The 18,363-nt window shown below is 37.3% G+C and overlaps 1 protein-coding gene across 8 annotated transcripts in view; it reads left to right on the top strand.

Annotated features, from left to right (window-relative positions):
* LOC108137130 (1-phosphatidylinositol 4,5-bisphosphate phosphodiesterase) overlaps positions 1–18,363 on the top strand; it is a 51,994-nt gene that overhangs the window by 30,067 nt on the left and 3,564 nt on the right. For 4 of the 8 annotated variants that reach the window (XM_017258671.2, XM_017258674.2, XM_041707927.1 and 1 more), the window contains 12 exons: positions 2,400–2,965; positions 3,554–3,613; positions 8,146–8,292; positions 8,944–9,023; positions 12,391–12,627; positions 12,692–12,858; positions 13,350–13,654; positions 14,544–14,708; positions 14,777–15,143; positions 15,485–16,748; positions 16,856–17,012; positions 17,105–17,194. In XM_017258671.2, coding sequence (XP_017114160.1) covers positions 2,786–2,965; positions 3,554–3,613; positions 8,146–8,292; positions 8,944–9,023; positions 12,391–12,627; positions 12,692–12,858; positions 13,350–13,654; positions 14,544–14,708; positions 14,777–15,143; positions 15,485–16,748; positions 16,856–17,012; positions 17,105–17,194 — 3,219 coding nt within the window. In that variant the 5' untranslated portion in view covers positions 2,400–2,785. Of the gene's footprint in view, positions 1–1,171; positions 1,243–2,399; positions 2,966–3,553; positions 3,614–8,145; positions 8,293–8,943; positions 9,024–9,361; positions 9,442–12,390; positions 12,628–12,691; positions 12,859–13,349; positions 13,655–14,543; positions 14,709–14,776; positions 15,144–15,484; positions 16,749–16,855; positions 17,013–17,104; positions 17,920–18,363 lie in introns of those variants that run through there. The other 4 variants (XM_017258675.2, XR_001774021.2, XM_017258676.2 and 1 more) reach the window with 4 other exon arrangements.

Raw genomic sequence — 18,363 nt, forward strand, 5'->3', positions numbered from 1 at the left:
CTATATCCTGGCGCCCATTAGACGAATTATATTTTAACTGGAGTGCATTGAATGTCGCATCCTTGTTTGTCCTCGAGGATCTTCCCTTTCGTCCTTGGCACTTCCTTTGTTCGCTGATTCGCCAGCCCGAAAGTTCAAAAGCGCAAAGAGCGTAAATTCATTAAACATTCGTGGAGCGGGCGTGAAAGTATTTCTTTTTTTTCACGCTTTTTAAGAGTCCTGACTGTTTGGTTGTTTGTATTTGTGTTTGTGTTTGAGTGTGTGTGTCTGGCTAACGAGCTCTCCAAGTTTAACAATGAGCGAAATTTCGCAGCTCATTGAATTTGAAGTCATGTGTAACACGACAGCGCCATCAATAAAATGGAAAGCGGAAGAAATCACGGGACCCCAGTAATCAGTCAGCTAAATATATAAAAATAGTTATACATAGCAGAATCGCTTTAAAATACTTTTTTTTTTTCTAAGTTCAACAGATTGGTTTGAATTTCCTTTTTTCCTTTGATTTTATCATCATCACCTCGGTTAATGCGATTCCACTTTAAAGTCTTCTGTGTCTTGTGCTTCTTTTCTGCATTAATATTTGTAGATTTTGGAGGAATGGCAACCCTGGTTGTCATCAGTATGCTTATATTTTACAATATTTTCCTCTTACATTTTAAAGGCATTTTTTTAAATTATTATTAATTATTTATTTATTCACACTTATATTTATTTACTATGTGTTCCAGGTATACAGGTATGAGGTATACACATTTTGCTTTAAATGTATCTTAAACAAACAGACTGATAGCTAACAATAGTTACTAATTATCATAGTTAAGCACTAAAACGTGCTGTTGGTGAATTTAAAACTTAATTTGTAGTTATTCCGTGTAGCCAACAAAAAAAAACAAAATGTAGAGAATACTAGACACTTGAGTTTTGTCCCCGAATCGGAACAAAGTCAGGTGCACGAGGCCATGGCCATGGTGGTTGGGTGGTTTTCATAAGGTTCATGAGGTTTGGTGTGCTCTTTGGTGGGTGGTGGCTGGCCGAGAAGTCCCCAAAGTGCGCCCAAATCGAATCGCAGTGAAAAGAACCTGTGGCCATGGCCCTGGCAATGTCGTCACTCGCTAATTCCATTAGTCTTAGTTGTCAGATGTTTCTTGGCTTCCGGCTGCGTCGATTCGGTGTTAGTTCAGTTGTCTGTCAGCTATCAGCCGGACCCGTGACTGTGACTGTTCCCTGAGAAAAAAATCACAAGTGAGCACTGTGAAAGCTCCTGCGAGGAGTCCCGTTTCAATAATTTGCATAAATCTCCATCTGGGGTAATGTTTTGTCATGTCAGAGGCTCAACTTTAAAGTGGATTTTTGTTTTGCATTTTTTGTTTTTGTTTCTTTAAATTGTGTCAAGTTCATAAAGTGCGCTGAGCTTGCAAATTGGCAAGCGGATTCGGTTCTGTGCGAAATTATTTCAATTCGAATGCTAATTCAATCGGGAAGAGAAAAACTCGTTAAACTTTATGCCAAAATTGTTCGCAATTGGCAGGCGATATACAATAGATTCGTGTGTTGATTATGCACATGCTATTTGCATTTTAAATTATTTAAATAACGCCTTTAAGATAATTTATGTGTTTATTCTAAAACCATGTCAAAATTCAAACTACTTCCGTAGTTTTAGAAAATCATTTCATTTTCAAGGGCTACTTAATTGCTGTCTTTTGTTACGGATGTCCAAAAAAGCACTTCTTGTTTAATTGATGAAAGAACACATACTCTTGAAGACACTTTGACCACAAATCGAAATTGTAAATTACAGGATGCACACTCGAATACTAGAAACTAAGCCTTGATGGACATTGGGGAACAAAATAAATGCATTTTGTTGAATTTCTTATTGTAACTTGACTAATCGAGCCACACTCCGAACTCGCTTTTCAAGTACTTTGGGAAAAATCGTACTTAATTTGAGAAATTTCGACAAGAAAGCGTTTGAACAGGGCGTATAAAGAGAATATTTACAGTTTTCAATAACTTAAATTATAAAAATTTGTTTATTGGTTTGTAAACTTTATAACGAAGGTTATATTTTCAACAAGTTTGCTAATTGAGTATTTTTATAGACCATGCAAAATTGAATGTACAATTCTTCATACAGTTACTTAAAAATTTGTTTAAGATTTAAACAGTATATTAAAAACCCATGTGCTTTCTGTAGCATTTCCATTTTTTTTTTCTCTTCCGATTTCAATCGACTGATTTTCGCTCAGTACATCATGCCCATGTCTTCATTTTCTTTGTGGCAAGCCGCACAATTATTATTGCAGGAGTACCCGAACCCGAACCCCAACTCAAACCCAAACACAAGCCCAATCCAGTCATGTCTAATGGTTGTATCTTTTTTTTCCGTTTTGCAGCTGAGTTGTCGAATCGTTGCGAGTCGAGGTTTTTTGGATAAAAGGGAACCTACGGCCTGGAATTTGTGGCAGAAGTGCAGCAAGTGCAGCCGAGCCAAGTTCAATAAGCCGGAAACGGAAACGTAAACGGACCATGTGATCTACAATAAATGCAATTGTATATATCCGTTTGGAACGAGTGGTTACTATGTCTGGAAATTAACGAAAGAAAGTGCGAGAGAGTCGTGTGGGACAGATCTAGATCTGGATCAAGATATACTAACTATATATCGCATGTGCAAGCCAACGGAAACGGAAGCGTTAGCGGCAACGGAAACGGCAACGGAAACGGAAACAGCAACGGAAGCGGAAACGGAAGTGGCTAAGGTAGCGTCACCAGAGCAATAATGACTAAGAAGTACGAGTTCGATTGGATCATCCCGGTTCCGCCGGAATTAACCACGGGCTGTGTGTTCGATCGCTGGTTCGAGAACGAGAAGGAAACTAAGGAGAACGACTTTGAGCGCGATGCCCTCTTCAAGGTCGACGAGTACGGCTTCTTTTTGTACTGGAAGAGCGAGGGCCGGGTAAGCTACTATATATATATATATATATATATATATATATATATATATATATATATATATATATATATATATATATAAATATATAAATATATATATATATATATATATATATATATAAATATATATAAATATAGTATTTTATACATTCCAAACGTAGAGATTCGTTTAAACATTTTAGGAACAATTTCCTTTGCAAATTATTGTTCAACTTAACTTAACTTAACTTTGGAGAAGTACAAAACATTTAAATAAATACACAATTTTAATAAAATAAACTAATTGTAGTTTACGTTAGACGTTTTGACATTGCTAAATATAAAAAAATGCGTATTTATAAATTAACATATAAAAGATTAATTTTAAATAATACATGGAATTAAATTTATTAAAAATTATATACTGAAGATAATTAAATGAGCATTGACAATAAAGATAATAAATTACAGAAAATAGAAGAATAATAATAAGAATAATATAAAGGAAAAATTATGGTTTTGTTTCCTTAAAATCTAGAGCATAAAAAAGATGCAAAAATATAGAATTTACTGTGAGTGTTCCGAACTGATTGAATATGTATTTCCTCCACAGGATGGCGATGTCATTGAGCTGTGTCAAGTGAGCGACATCCGTGCGGGGGGAACGCCAAAGGTAAGCATTTAATACCAATTTAATATATTTTCGGTTTTTTTTTAACCCACTTTCTTTATTATCAGAAAATCGAATTTTTCTTTACACTAAGTTTTTTGTTACCAAATGCATTACAATTCAAAAAAAATCAATTCATTGTTACAGTGTAGATATATTTAAAAAGCTTTGTAGAAGCCAAATAAAGGATTTAACTAAAGGATGTAAAAAAGCTCGTCCAAAAACCAATTAGTTGCAAATATTTGCGTAATTTTTTGTTGAGATTGATTTAATTTTAAATAACTATAAATCGCTATTTTTTTGCGAACTGTTGGCGCTGATTAATTTTTCGATTTATTGTAAATAATAAGTGAGGGAGTTAAGTTATTGAATTGAATTATTAAAAATTACTTGATTATTGTAATGAAAACTAAATAGCTCAAGCATCGATAAAAAGGAACCTTTTCCTAACCAACATAAACAGACAAAAAAAGTCTAGCTTGTAATATATACAATTTAAGAATTTTATAGTTATATTGAGCATTGAGCAATTTGTCTTAGGGAAAATAATGTAGTTCCTTGCATTTTTTTTTTGTTGTGTGCTTTCTTCTGTGACACCTGTCTAGCACTTTTCATTGCCTACTTTTCCGCATTTTCCCCTCGCCACGTATTTTCCCGGCTTTTCATGCCGAGTTTTGACTGAGTGCAGTTGCTCTTTCCTTTCCTTTATTTTATTATTTTTTTTTTCTGCTGGCAGGATGAACTATCACAAAGCCATAAAACTGTCGCCTGTGGCTGCATGTGTGTGTGTGTGGTTATGGGTGTGTGGGTGTACGTCTGTGTGCGTCGGTTAATGTGTCAATATGTCACTTTTGCTCTCAATTGTTTTTAGCCAGCGCCATTTGTGGATCAAAGTCGCCGTCTTCGACTCGAAACGCATTTGTTCCATGTGCTAGATTTATTGTCACCGACCGGCCACGCCCCCTTTATTTACTCCAGTCCGACATATGGCACACACACATATATATAGAAACATATATGTATAGATATATATATATGTGTTTGTCTGTCGACGTCTCCTAAATGAAATTTATGACCTAACAGCAACAGCCCGAAATGAACCTCCATTTGGGCCAATCCGTTCTATATGTTGTCGCAGTCCTATATATATATATATATATATATATATATGTGTATATATACATATATGTTTATGGCAGATGCAGGTGCTGCCCAGAGAGTCGAACTAATTTAAATTTGCTGTCCAGTTTTCCCCTTGTCCTCCATTGACACACTTTGCCGAAGGGACGGATACTGAAAGTGAAACTTAAACTGAAACGGAGCGGAGGCTCGGATGAGTGCATCCAACTGGCAAGCTCATTGCCTATGTGCCCATGCCAATATATCCAAACCCATTCCTTCATCCATACTGCATTGGCAAAGGACTCGAACAGTGATGTTCACTAATCCTCATTTTTTTTTGGGGCCTTTCAGCCTATTTTCAGCTCTATAGCTCCCTTTATATATATCATTTAAATTTTGACAGTTTAAGTTGTTAATTTTGTCATACCATTTAAAATAGTTACTTGGTTGTTTTTGGTGAAATATAATTTGATTTGAGAGCCACTGGAAAAACAATCTATAGTTTAATTATATCATATTTGTATACCAAATTTAATAGCTCATTTTATAAAATGCTATTTTTGATAGTACTTAGCATTTAAAAAAAAAAAAAAGTTTGATGAAATTATTTACTTTAAGACTATTTGAACAATATATTATATATATAAATTATATACCCTAAAACTATTTAAAATTTTAATCATCAAAATAAAAAGGGAAATAGAATACACAATTTTTATTTTAAATCATAGATTTTTTTAAAAGCTTGAGCTAGCTACTATTGACGACAGCACAGGAAATACCCCACTTAAATCCGCCCCATTTTCATTTGCTTTTTAGCCCCGGGCAAACCCTTTGACTATGCTACATGTGGCTTACAGGTGCATCTAAGGGAAAATGTGAAAGAAAAAGGGAAAATGGGAAAAGGGAATTGGACATTGGGGAAGGGGAAGGGGAAAGGGAAAGCGGAAAGGTACCAGCCCAGAAATACTCCATTCAATTGTGAACATGTTGCCCTGGAAGCGGCCTAAGCTTAAAAAAGAATGCAGCTGAGAAATATTTGTACAAATTGGAAAAGAAATTGACCCAAAGGGGAAAAAAAAGAAATAAGTCCGTAAGTGGCAGGATATTATGAAAAGCAGAAACCGTAAAAATGCCATAACAAATGGATTCAAATGATGCCCTTAAAATTATATAAATGTAGTGAATATATATTTTTAAAATGGTTTTATATAACATTTACCTTTAAACTTTGCACTACTGTTTCTCTATGCTAAATTTATTTGCTTAGAACTTGAGCTGAGAACCTCTTGGCCAGTTTTGCGTCAGTTGAAGCCATCATCTCTGGCTCTCAACCCATCCTAACATGTTTTGTGTTTCTTTTATTCTTCACTACATTTGCCCTCGGGGAAATTCAATTAAAATGCAAAATAAACACCAGAAAGCAGAAGTTGCAAGAAATTCGCATATTGTGTGTGCCAAAATAGTTGACCATAAATGAGATGGCCGAAAAAAAAGCGCCAGCTGAAAGCAAGCAACAGACACAAAATGCAAAAAGTTTTTAGAAGGACACAAATTTTCGAACACTGAGAAAACTGTTCAACAAGTTTAGAACAAAAAAATACATATTTTTTTATCTCCGATCACGTAAACATTAAAAACTTTATTTCGATTTCGATATTTATTTATACAAGTTTACTTAAAGTGTGACCAGCCTAATAAAAAGTAATTCATAATCATACTGACATATGGTTTATTTAAATCAAGAATATTAAATGTTATATTATTATTTTATTAAAGGAAAAATATTTGATTACCGTGAATTGAAAAATTGTTTTTTATAATATTTTATTCTGCGTGTAAAGTTCATTTGTATGCGTGTGTTCGTGTGCGTTTAGTGCTCTGCCATCACTTGAAATGTTTGGTCATCAATGAGCGACACCCACAGTCAAATAAATGAAAGAGAGAAATGACTCAGGAACAGAAAAAGAAAGAGGAGAAAGTGTGTGAGCCTGAAAGAGACAAAATACACCGAAAAGCCTTGCACAATGAACCATTAAAAGTTGCTTCGTTTTGGCAGAGAAAAACCGCAGAAAAAAGTCTGAGCAGAAAAGAGGGAAGTGGGTGACACACACAACCGAAAAGAAATATTGAAAACGAAAAATTTGAGCTTGGTTGCAGTTTTTTTTCTCGTTATTGCCCCTGACTTTTCCTGGCTTTTAGTTTGCTGGCGCTTTTCAATAATGCACGAAGCTCTGCAAACGTAACAAAGCGAGTGGCACAAAAAAAACGAAGAAAAATATATAGAATGAAAGAAAGAATAAGGGAACGAAACTTTTATAACATTTGCTTTCACTTTATTTGGTTCAAAGCAGCGACAGGGGGATAAAATCGGGACGGGCTGACTTATTTAGCACTCGAAAGTCTGCTGCTTTCTTTCTTTTTCTTCCCCGACTTTCCTCACAAATTGCACTTGAACTGATTGAGCTATTGTGTGCCTGTGTGTGTGTGTGTGTGTGTGTGTGTGTGTGTGTGTGTGTGTGTGTGTGTGTGTGTGTGTGTGTATTTTGAAGGTGAGAAAAAAAACCTTCAATGGGGTCTCTGCATAATTCAATTTCCTTCAAGAAATTCACTGTTTAAGTGGATGACTTAGAAACAGCATTTAGGGCGGTAAGCAGCAAGATTCTTTTGTAAAACTGCACGTTTTAAGTGGTTTTTTGGTTATGACACTGAAGGAAAATTGGGAAGATCAGAATATGAGGAATTCATTTTTATATACAATAATGGATAGCAAACAGCAAGATAATTTAAAGTTTCTTAACTATGTATATATAGTTTTGTAGCATCATTTTAATGTGTAGTATATAGATTAAAAAAAAAAAAACAATTCTCGCTAACTAAATTGTTTACTACTAAAAGATTCCCAGTTTTTATTACTTCTGGCCTATGTTTCATTTTGCCCAGTTTATTTATCCATTTTTGTATTCAATTTGTGTCTTGCTTTTGGGCGAATGGAATTAACCGTAGCATACTTTTTCGAGCTCAGAAACTTGCGTAATTGCATTTTATTGGACGCGGCAGCAATTAAATTGAAATGCTGGCCAAAATTGAATGAGGGTAAGGTTGGTGGGAAAAGTACACAGCATTTAATTGTTGCTGACGGCAAAAACGGAAAATAGAATGAAAATATATTTGTTTGGCTCCGCGAATGCTGCACAAATGTTGATAAATGTTCTGCGCAAGCCTTGATTAATGATGCGACTGGAGATTAATGTTCTGCGATGCTGATTCAGATACTACTGAATGCGCCAAATTGCAGTCAAATGGCGGACAACGGGGCGTATGCGCAATGTGTGCGGATATAGCTAGTTGGATTTTCTAAAGCTTAGGCTAATAAATATTATTTCTTTTTCTTTTTTGGGTTTGCCCTGCAGGATCCGAAGATACTTGATAAGGTGACGAAGAAGAATGGAACCAATATACCGGAACTGGATAAGCGATCCCTGACGATCTGCTCGAATACGGACTATATCAATATAACATATCACCATGTTATTTGTCCAGATGCGGCCACCGCTAAGGTGAGTTACGGTTATGGAGTAAAAGTGATCCAAGGTGACAATGGCAGCGATCAATTAGGAGCAAAAATTCCTGCTCACATCTGTAATTTACACATCCCTTTCGCAACTGAGTCCTGCATTTCATTTTTCTGGCATACAATATTAATAACTGTAGAGTGGACCTCGAGGGCATATACCCGACCATTTGTTAGAATTAATAGATGATTCAATCCAAAAACTTTATTTATTGATAGTTTTTTGTGCTTTTAAAAGCATTTCGTTGTGAATAAGTTTAACACTATATAACTCATTCGCAATGTTCTCGATCTGCATGATTTACATTTTGAGGTTTTTTTTAAATCTATATAATTTAAAAAAGCATAAAACACATATCCAAATAAAAGTATACAAATTTTTTTTACCAATAATTATACAAATTAATTATAAATGTATTTCAATATTTATGGAAATATTACACAAACGCAAGGTTGTCATTGATAAGTTGGTTATGAATTTTTAATTATGTTGATTACATATTTTTTGATTAATCGAACTATAATTTTAAAAAATTAGCTAATAGCTTTAGGAGGTCCACCCAAATGCAGAAATGCACTGAAACTGAAATCACTCACCGAAACACACAATCCTTCTATCGACTCTCTCTTCTTTTAGATCTGGCTAGATGGCATACGAAAAATAACCCATAATGTCAAAGCGAACAATATCTGCCCCATGATGTGTCTGCGGAAACAGTAAGTGGGCGTGTTCACTACTTACCTCACCCCTTACCCTACGTTTTCCTTTCTTTGTCCTTAGTCCTCGGTCCACTATCCACTGTGTCCCATGTCCTATGTCCCTTGTCCTATGTCTCATGTCCCAAGTCCCATGTCCCAAGTCTTTTCGCCTTGCCACATTAATTCCACTTGCTGCACCTCACTCGATTACACTGTGTACATAATTGCATCGATTGTTCCGTTCTCTCTGTTCTGCATGCTGTTCTTTTTCTTCTTCTCGTTATTGTTGTTGTCGTTATCCTTTACGATTGTCTGGTCTCTCTTTATATATATACACAACTGTCTCACTCGCACAGAGCTGGCAGAAGAACTTGCGTCTCATCACGCATAACAATCGCGCCACGAATGTGTGTCCGCGCGTCAACCTGATGAAGCAGTAAGTAAGGTCACACTAAACAAAGAAATAAAACATTGTGCTTGAATGACACTAAGCGATAAAATGAATCATTTTCTAAAGTGATGCTTTAAGCAGCATTTTAAAAGTAAGAAAAACTATTCAAACGAGGAAAAAGAAAATGAAAAAACCTTTAAAATGTTTTAAAATACCTTGTATAAGACTAAACAATTAAATATTCTCTATTTTACGCTAAGAAAAAAAATATATCTATAATTTATTCATTGATATTTTTAACAATAATTAGTCAACCAATTTAGGCTCCTTAAATGTAACTTAGGAAATAGCTAATATAAAGATAGTATTCAAAATCAAGCTAAAACAATTCAAAGCTGGTGTCACACAGTCATAAGTAGAAATGCTTGTTTGGAGGTTTAAACTAAAGAGAGAGAATATTTCCTGAATCCGGTAAGTAAGTTTGTGTCCTTCGTAAATAGTTGATAGCAAATTATTAATAACGTATATATAAACACCAAAATTCTAGCACTTTAAAGTCGCTAGAGAATTTATACTGTGCCCCTCCGAAAAAAAAGGCAAAAACTGACTAATTGGAATCCCCGTTGCTACTATTCCACAAAAACTGAAATTCCATCCGTTAAACTTATTTCCCGGAAATTTCATCGACTTCTGGAATTTTCGGGTCAATTACTCGCGCTCTGTCGTTATTAATTTCCTGATTGCTGATTACGCAATTCCGAAAATTCCAACTCCGGCGGATCCCTTGGAATCTAGTTGCAATTCGATCCGTGGCCAAGGGACTCTAGTTTCCCATAGTTGTTGATTTTCCTGTTCCATGGCGTCCGTTCATGGCTTCCTTTCAATTTTAGCACAAAATAAATTCATTTTATTTGCATTTCCTGTCCCACACAAAATGGGCAAAGAAAAATATAAGAGTAAAGGGGGAAGGTCGTTCTGCAGGTCTGCTGTTCTTTTTCCCACCGAAGCCATCGTGAGAATTTCATAAGTGGGTGCGGTGGTGTAGTGTGTGTTGTGTGTCTGGTCAAAGGGCTTTCCATACTTTTGGCAAAGCTCATTTTGAAAAATAAAGAAATGTCATAACATAAATCTTTATTCATAAAGCCATTCATATCAAAAAATTGTGTGTAAATAAATATATAGCCAAGTTGAAGTTTAATTAACTATTAAAGTTGAATCATTTCCACCACTTAAAAGTTGAATTCGTTTTAGTTTCCTGTTCCTTTTCCATCTTCAAATTGTATTCCAAATAAAATTGAGTGCTTTAATGAAAATGGCAGCCTCGTCATCCGAAATTGGTTGAACAGCCCAAAGTTTAGTTTGATTCTCGCCTGAAAGGCAGGTGAAACGAATGCATTCAATGGCCAATGGTCGATGGTTGATGGTCGAATGGTCGATTTCCAGGGGGCAGTTGAAAGGCGGCCACTGAAGTCCGGTTCATTAGATATGCGTTGCCTTGCGGTGAACTCTCTGCGCAGTCGAGTGCTATGCATCCGGTATCACACACCTGCAAAGATACACTGAAATCTAACGATGCTAAATTTATGAGTTTTTTTAAAACTAAGGAGACGATTTTATTGAAAAATTAAACCCTTTTATTTTGAAGAAGATATTACAAAAATTTAAACTTTAGCTATCAGAAGTCTACAATCGCTTGTTTTGCTGGCCATTATTGAAAAGAGAACTTGCATATTAATATTTATTTGTATATATTTCTGAATTTGTAATTGTTGGTAAAAGTATTTAGGTTAGTTATAATGCTTATGAACTCGTTGCTTATGTTTTTTTTTCGAATTTATTATTCAGCCAACTATTTAACAATCTTTAAATCCAATTTCTTAGTAATATTTTCATTCAGTGTCGCAGTTTTGAGTGGTGCTATGGTTGGGTGGTAAAAAGTTGCAAAGTGCATTCAACGAGCAACCGTGTTACCCACCGATGATGCCAACACCTTTGGCCAAACGGAAGGCGGTAAAATCGGTGTTGGAACGGGGGTGGGTGGGCGTGACTGGGTAGCAGTTGCATGTTTGGGTTGTAAATTAGTTGTCCTAGTTTGCAATTAGTTTGTGATTGCATTATTTAAGCGTCATTCGGCGGCGGACCGGCAATTTACTTAAACCGAAACCGAAACCTAAACCTAAACCGAAATCGAAAACAAAACCGAAGGATGCGATAATTCCCACGGATGGATGCATGCAAATTGGACACACAAGTGCGAGCGGTCCTCGATTCAATTAGTTATGAGTTCCGTTTTCGGAACAGGTCAGGTCGTTAATCATCTGCGTAATGGATCGCCTGGACTTGATTGCTAATCAATATTTGATTCGATTACCAGTCAGCTTAGTGTTCACTAAACAGTCGCTAAAGGAGAGTGAAATGGTGTTCAATTTGCAAAATAGGTATTTGACATGGCTGAAATTTCATGGACACGTTGTTTTGCTTATGGGGGAATAGAAATTTCAATTTAAATTACAATTTCAATAAACTTTTAACTAATTCCAAGAAAGAGAAATTTTAATATTGCTAGCTTCAATTTTTTTTATTAACCTTTTATTTTATTTTATACATAACAACCCATTATGAATAACAATATTTCCTTCATATTTGTAACTTTCATAAATTAATGAAGTTAATTTATCTTTTGTTTAGCCTTCTTTCAATATATTAATATTATTTAACTAAATACTCATTATATAAACCTGTGTGAGTTTTTACAAGTTAACACTTAAATTCATAAACTGTAGTTAAACTAAGATTAAATTTTCCGTACCACTTCCAGGTATGTATAAGTACTTTTCGGCTTGTTGAATGTTAATAATTCTACGAAAACTTGGTTTTGCTTTTGTCTATTAAATTGCATTTACTGAACACACCCCAAAACGTCCTTGTTTCGTACCGGGAAAAATGTGCAATTAATTACTCTCTGCCTTCTTTCTCTTAACCCAAAAAAAATAGTTGGATGCGATTGAGTTACTGCGTGGAAAAGAGCGGAAAAATTCCGGTGAAAACTCTGGCAAAGACCTTCGCCTCCGGCAAAACGGAGAAGCTGGTGTACACGTGCATCAAGGATGCCGGTTTGCCGGATGACAAGAACGCCACGATGACCAAGGAGCAGTTCACCTTCGACAAGTTTTACGCCTTGTACCACAAGGTCTGTCCCCGTAACGATATCGAGGAGCTGTTCACCTCCATGTAAGTGAAATTTATTCATATATAACTACATTTAATGGTATTTTAATGGTATATCTGATTGCAGTACCAAGGGCAAGCAGGACTTTATCAGTCTGGAACAGTTTATTCAGTTCATGAACGACAAACAGCGTGATCCCCGAATGAACGAGATCCTGTATCCTCTCTACGAGGAAAAACGCTGCACGGAGATCATCAACGATTACGAACTGGAGGAGGAAAAAAAGAAGAATGGTGAGAAGATAATAAAATAATACAAAATATGTATAACGTAGAGAATTTTTCCATTGATTTCCTTATATTAGGCTAAATATTTTAGGTTAGATTCCTCACACTTTTAAGATACTTTAAAACACCTTTAAAACTTAAAAGTTGCGAGAAACATATATGAAAGTTGTTTACAGAGTTATTCTAAGGATATTAATATAAAACAATTATATTATAATATTTTTTTGATTACCTTTAATGAACTAGAAGAAATGTATTACTTTAACAATGTAATAACTAGTAAAGGCAGAAAGTCTGACTTTAATTATTAGTTATAAACTCTCTATTTGTTCATAAACTAATTGGAAAATCTACTAAAATGACTACAACTTTTTGCGTAATTAAAAATGTTTATAAAAAGCACACATGCTAAAGCATTTTGGGGGATTCAATGTACCAATGTGTTCTGGGAATTTATAATAATATATTTGTTTTATTCCTTTTCCCCCTACACTTAGTTCAACTATCGCTGGATGGATTTAAGCGCTATCTGATGTCTGACGAGAATGCTCCGGTGTTTTTGGATCGACTTGATTTCTACATGGAGATGGATCAGCCACTGGCCCATTACTATATAAACAGCTCGCATAATACCTATCTGTCGGGTCGCCAAATCGGCGGAAAAAGTTCCGTGGAGATGTACCGCCAGACTCTTTTGGCAGGATGCCGCTGTGTGGAGTTGGACTGCTGGAATGGAAAGGGGGAAGATGAGGAGCCGATCGTCACCCACGGCCACGCCTACTGCACGGAAATTCTCTTCAAGGTAAGTGCTTTGGGAAGTCCTTTAAGAAGGTTGGCCTATTGAAGGTTCAAGGTTAACTTATTGGCAATATAAGTAATGAAGTATACCTGCTGTAATATTTATCACATTTAAAATATGCAGTAATATCTAGCACATTTAAAATAACACAAATTCTTATTTACCTGATTTAGTAATTGGTTAAAAACAGTTGTAAAGGCAATGTAAATTAGCACCATATAACTTTCGTATTCATTATTTACATTATTACAGAACTTGCAGCTACATTTAAAATTTAATAAACATTTTCTAATTTAGGTAACATTTTTGTTTCTAAACCTACTTGTGGTCAAACATGCCAAAAGTTAAATATATTTTATACATAAAAGTTCGTAATTGATGAAAAAAAGCTGTTTATTAAAACATACAACTTTTTGTTTGTAAATTTAAAAGTCATAATTGTCAAAATAAGTCATTAAAAGTTGAAAATAATGTTGGCTATGTTAAATAAAATGTTTGAAAAATAAGTAAAGCGTAGTTAAATAGATGAAGCTAAAGTTTTTGACTGAGCTAATTTAATTTCAATTTTGATAATAGCAATGTTTTCGACTGCACTAATTTAGATTGTAACTAGATGTGAACTGGTTTCGTTTACCAATTAAAATTTTATTCTCCTCCCCGCTTAATGCTTAGGTTATATGTATAGGTTAATTGTGGTTTAATTGAGCAGAAATATCCCTTTCATAACATTGGTGTTTAGGGCAGTGTGTAATGAAAGTGAATACTTATTGAACTATATAATTGACTTGATTTATCCAACTTGTGTTAACTTTGTATATTCAATAGAGTGGTTACCAATCAAAAGAAAACTCCAGCCAAATAAAATGAATGTATTTCTTTATTGATTTCGCAGGACTGCATCCAGGCGATTGCGGACTGCGCCTTTGTATCCTCGGAGTACCCGGTCATCCTCTCCTTCGAGAACCACTGCAATCGTGCCCAGCAATACAAGTTGGCCAAATACTGTGATGACTTCTTCGGTGACCTGCTGCTGAAGGAGCCGCTCTCGGATCACCCGGTGAGTAGTGGGCATAGCTCCACCGATTTGTAGTCTATCGTTATTCCTGAACACACCCACTTTTTTAGCTGGATCCGGGACTACCGCTACCGCCGCCCTGCAAGCTGAAGCGCAAGATCCTCATCAAGAACAAGCGAATGAAGCCCGAGGTGGAGAAGGTCGAACTGGAGCTGTGGCTCAAGGGCGAGCTGAAGACGGACGACGATCCGGAGGAGGACGCCAGTGCGGGCAAGCCGCCGGAGGCCGCCGCCGCCCCAGCTCCCGCCCCGGAAGCAGCCGCCGCCGCAGAGGGTGCCGCCGAAGGAGGCGGGGGAGCGGAGGCCGAAGCAGCCGCCGCCAACTACAGCGGCTCCACCACCAACGTGCACCCGTGGCTCTCATCCATGGTCAATTACGCCCAGCCCATCAAGTTCCAGGGCTTCGACAAGGCAATCGGTAAGACAAAAAGCCTTTAATTTAAATTCATATTTTGATTCGCATTTTATATATTTTAAAGTTGGTTTAGTTTAAATCTCCAGTTAGTAAACTCATAATTTTGATGGGGCAATTACTTAAGAAAATATTTATCAGAAATTATATTCGTTTTAAGGTCAACATTTAATAGGCAACCAATGCAGTGGACTATGAGAAATGCAGAAACTTGTTGCACAGTAGATAAAAAATAATAGAAAATGTTAGACAACTGTGTGAAATGTAGGCATATATACTACATTTCCTTATTGATTATATATGTACACTTATTGATTGTGCATTTTTTTCTGTTACCCCTCATACAGAAAAGAACATTGCCCACAACATGTCCTCGTTCGCGGAATCGGCGGGCATGAACTACCTGAAGCAGAGCTCCATCGACTTTGTCAATTACAACAAGCGCCAGATGTCGCGAATTTATCCGAAGGGCACGCGGGCGGACTCCTCGAACTATATGCCGCAGGTGTTCTGGAATGCCGGCTGTCAGATGGTCTCGCTGAATTTCCAGAGCTCCGATCTGCCGATGCAATTGAATCAGGGCAAGTTCGAGTACAACGGCGGCTGTGGCTATCTATTGAAGCCCGATTTTATGCGACGTGCGGACAAGGATTTCGATCCGTTTGCCGATGCGCCAGTGGACGGTGTGATTGCGGCCCAGTGTTCCGTCAAGGTGATAGCCGGTCAGTTCTTGTCCGACAAGAAAGTGGGCACCTATGTGGAGGTGGACATGTTCGGACTGCCCTCCGATACGGTGAAGAAGGAGTTTCGCACCCGTTTGGTGGCCAACAATGGTCTGAATCCGGTGTACAACGAGGATCCCTTCGTGTTCCGCAAAGTGGTGTTGCCCGACTTGGCTGTGCTGCGTTTTGGCGTTTATGAGGAGAGCGGAAAGATCCTGGGACAGCGAATCCTGCCGCTGGACGGCCTGCAGGCTGGCTATCGCCATGTCTCGCTGCGCACAGAGGCCAACTTTCCCATGTCCCTGCCCATGTTGTTTGTGAATATCGAGCTAAAGATCTATGTACCTGACGGTTTTGAGGATTTCATGGCCATGCTGTCGGATCCGCGTGGATTCGCCGGGGCGGCCAAGCAGCAGAACGAGCAAATGAAGGCGCTGGGCATTGAGGAGCAGAGCGGCGGTGCCGCCCGAGATGCCGGCAAGGCCAAAGAGGAGGAGAAGAAGGAGCCACCGCTGGTGTTTGAGCCCGTCACCCTCGAATCGCTGCGCCAGGAGAAGGGCTTCCAGAAGGTGGGCAAGAAGCAGATCAAGGAGCTGGACACGCTGCGCAAGAAGCACGCCAAGGAGCGCACCTCCGTGCAGAAGACCCAGAACGCGGCCATCGACAAGCTGATCAAGGGCAAGAGCAAAGACGACATTCGCAACGATGCCAACATCAAGAACTCGATCAACGACCAGACCAAGCAGTGGACCGACATGATCGCCCGCCATCGCAAGGAGGAGTGGGACATGCTGCGCCAGCATGTCCAGGACTCGCAGGACGCCATGAAGGCGCTGATGCTCACCGTTCAGGCGGCGCAGATCAAGCAGCTGGAGGATCGCCATGCCAGGTGCGTTTGCTGCTTAATAATTTTTTTTTTTTTTTTTAATAATTCCATTTTTTGTATCCCTAATATTGATTTGCAACTCATCTGAATTGTATTTTTTTTTCTCACAGGGACATCAAGGATCTGAATGCCAAGCAGGCAAAGATGTCCGCGGATACCGCCAAGGAGGTGCAGAACGACAAGACGCTTAAGACCAAGAACGAAAAGGATCGTAGGCTGCGTGAAAAGCGCCAGAACAATGTCAAGCGCTTCATGGAGGAGAAGAAGGTTCGAGTCGCTTATCCCATCCCCATCCTATCCTATCCTATCCCAAAATAACCAAGCGAATCTAAACAAAATATACATCCGCTCTTTCACAGCAAATCGGCGTTAAGCAGGGTCGTGCCATGGAAAAACTGAAGCTGGCGCACTCCAAGCAGGTCGAGGAATTCAGTACCGACGTGCAAAAGGTACTGAACGAAACTCGGCCGCAGACCGACACTATAACCAGTATTGAGACTGTACTTTAGACAACCACACCTGTATAGCTAGAGAGCGATAAACCGTAAACGATAAACGACAAACGATATAACCGATAACTGAAACGTGAAATGAAACAAAAGCAAACAAGAAAAAATATAACCAATACTGAAACCACAGTGAAGATATGCATCCCAGATACGATCGCTGTTGCTGTATCCCATTCTTATCGCTAGAGAAATTGAGAGAGAGAGAGTGAGAGAGATAGATGTAGAGAGTATCGACTGGGGATGCATCTTCCGATAATCGATAAACAATAACCGATCACGAACAAAAAACCCAACCTAAACGAACCCATCCGTACTAACCTGAAAAGTAATCGATCAGTCAGTAGCTGCTAATCTTTCACACTAACTGCTAAGATGTAATTATCTACTTTTTCCTATATATGTATTATATATTTATTGGTACATGTTCATTTTATTAATTCATCGTGTGCTCAACTTTCTTTCTTGTAATCGACTTGTTTCGATGATTTCAAGCACTGTTTTTGCGATCTTATACAGGATAGGGTAGCTCCTTCATTTTGCTTGCATTTTTTGGTATGCACTTCAACGTGAAGAGTCTGATTGTAAAGCAGTCTTAATATAATTATATTGTTTGGTTAAGAGGTTTTTTTTTTAATATAAAGAAAATAGTTCCTATTAAAAAAAGTACCAAACAAAATAATACAAATAATAATACTGTTTACGAGGAGTATCGCCATAAAAAAAAAAACAAAAACAGAATTTTAAGTTTTTGAATGCTCTTTCTTAAGGTTTAATAAAAAGGCAAGAGTAACTAATGTGAAAACAATGTAAGGATATTAGGATTATGTTTTAAATATTTATTGTATTGTTCTCTGTTATAAAACCTGTTTCCTGTATTGTATAGGAGCTTTTGTTGAATTTGTTTTATGGCCAAATACATTCCACTTGGAATATCTTGCACTTTGGCATTCATATTATTTCTTGGTTGGCTTTATATGTTTTATTGTATATGCTTTTCTGTGCTTTTTAAATTATATTTTTTTGTGTGCTGTGTGTCCAACTCACTGTATCCCTAACCTATGTCTCTGACTGTCCCCTTTCCAATTTGTATATGTGTTGTGTAAATAAGT

The sequence above is a fragment of the Drosophila elegans genome, unplaced genomic scaffold (assembly GCF_018152505.1).
Source record: "Drosophila elegans isolate 14027-0461.03 unplaced genomic scaffold, ASM1815250v1 contig_149, whole genome shotgun sequence".
NCBI classification, from domain to species: domain Eukaryota; kingdom Metazoa; phylum Arthropoda; class Insecta; order Diptera; family Drosophilidae; genus Drosophila; species Drosophila elegans.